Raw genomic sequence first — 4240 nt, forward strand, 5'->3', positions numbered from 1 at the left:
CACAAGATATCCACACTACCAACCTACCTGATTATAACACCCGAGACTAAACATGTGTATGGCAAACTACCAGCTGAACATTACAATTTATTCCATATGAACTTATTCCTCAAGCTGATAGTACCAGAGATGAATGATGTGTTTATTGTAGCCTTGGTTCTAACCAATATGCTAGCAGTCATTGATATCTGTCAGGTAAGAGACTTTGTTCCAACCTCTACGAAAAGTCTAATAAATGTCACTTCTTATTGAACTTATGAAACTAGATGATTCACCCTGAAATAGCCAGCAAGGTGTTGTTCACTCGTCCAGATACCAACCACGCACACCGTTACTTAACTTGATTCCTGTGTGTTTCAGATGCAAGGATGTACAGGTTGGTTATATCTGATACGTGGTGGTTTCCTGATCACGACTTACAATCTGTTTCTGTTCCTACTGAGCTTAGTCCTATACAACATGTCCTGGCCTACACTGCCCGTCACCCATCTGATCTCTATCCTACGTCATCTCAACTGTTCTCCCCTAGGCGCTATGCTACGTGCTGATCTCCTGTGTCTATACCATCATCCTGTAGTGTTTGTAATGAGCTTTGTACTCTATGGATTCCTCAGTAGGAAGATATTCCGGTGTCATAGTGCATGGTATTGGGATGTGTTTCCTCTCGGTAACTCATTCATTGTGAACTCGCTATTCCGCCCGAGTGATACAGCAGGGCCTAGTAGACATTTGTCCTCAGATGTGACATTCGACCTCAGGTTTGAACAGTTGGTGATCACGAGGTCCCCACGCGTGTTCAATGTACCTAACCTGTGGCTGCAGGCATCCCCACGTGTGGACTACATATCAGATCTACCTGTGTTTGAATACAGAGGATGGCGACCCTGTCCACACAAGGAGATGAAACTTCTAGTCAGTGTTATGGATGGAGAAGATCCGAGATGTCTTGGTAACAGACCTGAGAGCAAACGAGATGTTGATAGCGTGTCCAGACATGAGGACAAGCGTTCCTCTGCCTCTATCAGCCAAACTACTACTATTCATACCACGTACTCAAATGTGGACACAGATACCATGTCTGAGAGTGAAGATACGACCCATAGCACGTCCTTCAGTGTGGACACTATCCCCTCTCGTAATCATGCTGCTATACATAGCATATCACACAGAGCTACTCATGTTCATACCACGTCCTCAAATGTGGACACAGACACGATGTCGGAAAGTGAAGATACAAATCATAGGCCTTCCCCAGGTGTAGGCAATATGCGCTCTAGTAACAGAGATACTCATGGTACGTCCTCAGCTGAGGCTGTTCAACCTATATCATCAAACGAGAATGATTCACATGGCGTGGACAATAGGAACACACATGTGGACATTGGTAGTGATGTGTGTGATTACCTAGAGTGTAGACTGATCCGTGTACAGGACTGCGCCATATGTTTGGAATCCTATGAGCTACGTACTGTACTGTTAGCATTACCATGTGCTCATCATTTCCATAAGACATGTGTATTGAGCTGGTTACGTAGAGGACATTCCCAATGTCCAGTGTGTCGCTGGCCTGCCTATAAACACAAGTATGAGTTTACCTATTAGATATTCGAACCCGTGACTTCCGGATTACCAGGCAAGTAAGATTGATTTTGAACTAGTCTAGACCTAACAGTCAGTATTAGGGTAATATTTTGTAATGTTCTTTACCAGATACTTATGCTCTCACCTTTCTCATGTTTTGAGTGATATGTATATATAAGAGTAATGAACTTGGAACTATCAAATTCAGAATAATTATTGTGTACACATTAATCAAGTTAGTAGGTACAAGTACCTACATTCAACTTTCTTACTTATGTAAAAAAGTATCTTCTAACATAATTACTGGGTCGAGTACTTTGTACTGTACTGTACTGTCAGCTAGATAGGCACTGAAGATACATATGTACCTCAATTAGGAGTATAAACTATAAAGTAGGTACGTTCCAATAATTATTGGGTCAAGTTTGGCAATGTCCCATGAGTATCAACTTGTTAAATATTGGCCATTAGCTGTAGTATTAGGTTTCCTACCCCTACAATAACTTTGTGTCATTTTACAATCCAGCTTCAACCCTTAGTAAGCAGAGAGGAAAATCATGGTCTAAAAATAAAATACGAGTATCATTGCAACATTTATTAGGACCAGTGCTTGTATGCTATGTAGAAGGTCCTGGGTTCGATTCTCACAGTCGTCGAAAATTTGATTCAAAAAATTTCAATGGGTTACTTTCTAATGCTCGCGTGTTAATTTACTTACTACCTAATAGGTTAGGATTGTGTCTCTTCTCGCCCATCTGATAAGTTACCTAGGTACAAACTTTGAATTGTATCTAATAGGTTTGGTGCTTTCCAATGATATTTATTACTGTGATGTTGTTGTTGTAGCGGCTTTAGCTTTCGCCGAATGGTGTTGGCAGGGTAAAGAAAAGATATCTTTTTGTATCTGCCATACACTGGGGTGATGGTCTCTGACCATGTTTAGTTGGCTCCTGAATCGCAGTCAACCATCGTGAGGACTTGTGCTTATTCTTTAAAAGCAGGGAGAACCCTTTGAAATTGCCAGCTAGCTAGACTAGGCTAGGCTTATTATTGTGATCTTGGTTTTTACTGTAGACAATCTTTCTTACTATAATCTAGTCATATTTTACTAGTTGAAACTTTGACGCAACTCGTGTCTTTTTATGTACACCGCCTAGCAACCATTTTTCCCCTTTGGAATATGAGGATTGTACATTTTTGGAATCCTGATCCAATTCACTTCAATTTTTTTGCTTCTCCTAGAAAGTTTGCAAAATGTTTGTTGGTTGGTGTTGTTTCTAATGTGAAATGAAAGTTGAAGCTAGTGAATAGTGACTTTGAGTTTCATACTAAATATTATTCTAATATATTTGTTTCAATTCCATGATGTTCGAATAAAAATGTTTCTCGTCATGTATGATCTGGGTTCATTCGTGAAAAGTGATGGAACATCACATCACACCCCTTTCAGGAATAGACCCCTGATATCTTAATGTTCAAGTGTTGTTTACTAAGATACCAAGTTAAGTATTTTCTTGTCATAAATAGTTTTGTCTTTAGCCACAGTAACTGGCGTGGCGATATCTAAAAGGCAAGACTTTATGGTGATTTTTGCCTCTGTAGGTTCAAGTTTTTAATTCATCTTTTGTAAATTGTATTTTATCTTCATACAAATAGTTACCAAAAACCCCTTTCCTTTTTGTATTCAAATAGCTTTCATTTTAGCCCTTTCTCTTTTTTTATATATATAATTAATAGCAACTTATTTTGCAAATAAATCAAGTAATTGATTAAAAAATATTTACTGTCCTACTTTTACTCTTTTTCGTGCTTCTCTAGCATCGTCACTCTAAATTTTTTTCTCTAAAATCGCATGAATAGCTTCGCACATTGCGACTAGTGTTATAACATTCAATATTCCCTTCGGACTATCGTAAACAAATTATGTCAAAACTCAAAAGCTCATAGCATCGCAATATACGACTATAGGACTTTCTGTATTTCCTCGTATGCTGACACATATGAAATGCTTGGTTCATAATGACACTTGGGAAGTTCTAGTTAATGATACCTATTCCTAATAACGAGTGTCCCTTTGAACTACTTTAATAAGGACGTTTCTTACAATATCCATGTTACAATAGATCCAGTGTTCAGGGTGTTGGGAAAATTTCGACTAAAATTTGCCATTTCGTTCTGAGGAAGTTACGTTGCTTGATTTTTTTATTATTATAATTATTATTTTTCGTTATTATTTATTGTATTATTTTTTGGCCTAATTTCATTCAAATCGGACTGACTGTTTGAGAGTTATCGCGAAACGAACGAACAGACATACTAAATGCGATGTTGTTAAGTTAACGAGTTTTTTTTTTTTTTTTTTTTCCCCCTATTTTTTGTCCAGCTATTATTAGTATATATATATCGAAAGCAAATGCCTTTTACTCTCGATATAATTAAAGACAAACTTTTCATATCGGGAGAGCTATTAATGCTCTGTATTTATCTCATTCATCCATGAAGGTTTTGTCAAATACTTTTATACATTTGGTAATAAAACCCAACGACTTTATACAAAATTAATACAAACGTACGTCGTTCTGGTTGTGACAACCCTTGTCTCTCCAAAGCATCACTCACTCTCCCTCTCCTCTCTACCCGTGCTTTAAAAGTTGCTCAT

General features: G+C 37.9%; 1 protein-coding gene across 1 annotated transcript in view; it reads left to right on the top strand.

Annotated features, from left to right (window-relative positions):
* LOC103521615 (E3 ubiquitin-protein ligase RNF103-like) overlaps positions 1–3251 on the top strand; it is a 5527-nt gene extending 2276 nt beyond the window's left edge. Inside the window, exons 4-5 of the mRNA XM_008486723.3 lie at positions 7–195; positions 361–3251. Coding sequence (XP_008484945.1) covers positions 7–195; positions 361–1602 — 1431 coding nt within the window. The 3' untranslated portion in view covers positions 1603–3251. The remainder of the gene's footprint in view (positions 1–6; positions 196–360) is intronic.
* Positions 3252–4240: the final 989 nt, after the last annotated feature.

The sequence above is a fragment of the Diaphorina citri genome, unplaced genomic scaffold (assembly GCF_000475195.1).
Source record: "Diaphorina citri unplaced genomic scaffold, Diaci psyllid genome assembly version 1.1 scaffold5587, whole genome shotgun sequence".
Classification (NCBI taxonomy): Eukaryota; Metazoa; Arthropoda; class Insecta; order Hemiptera; family Psyllidae; genus Diaphorina; species Diaphorina citri.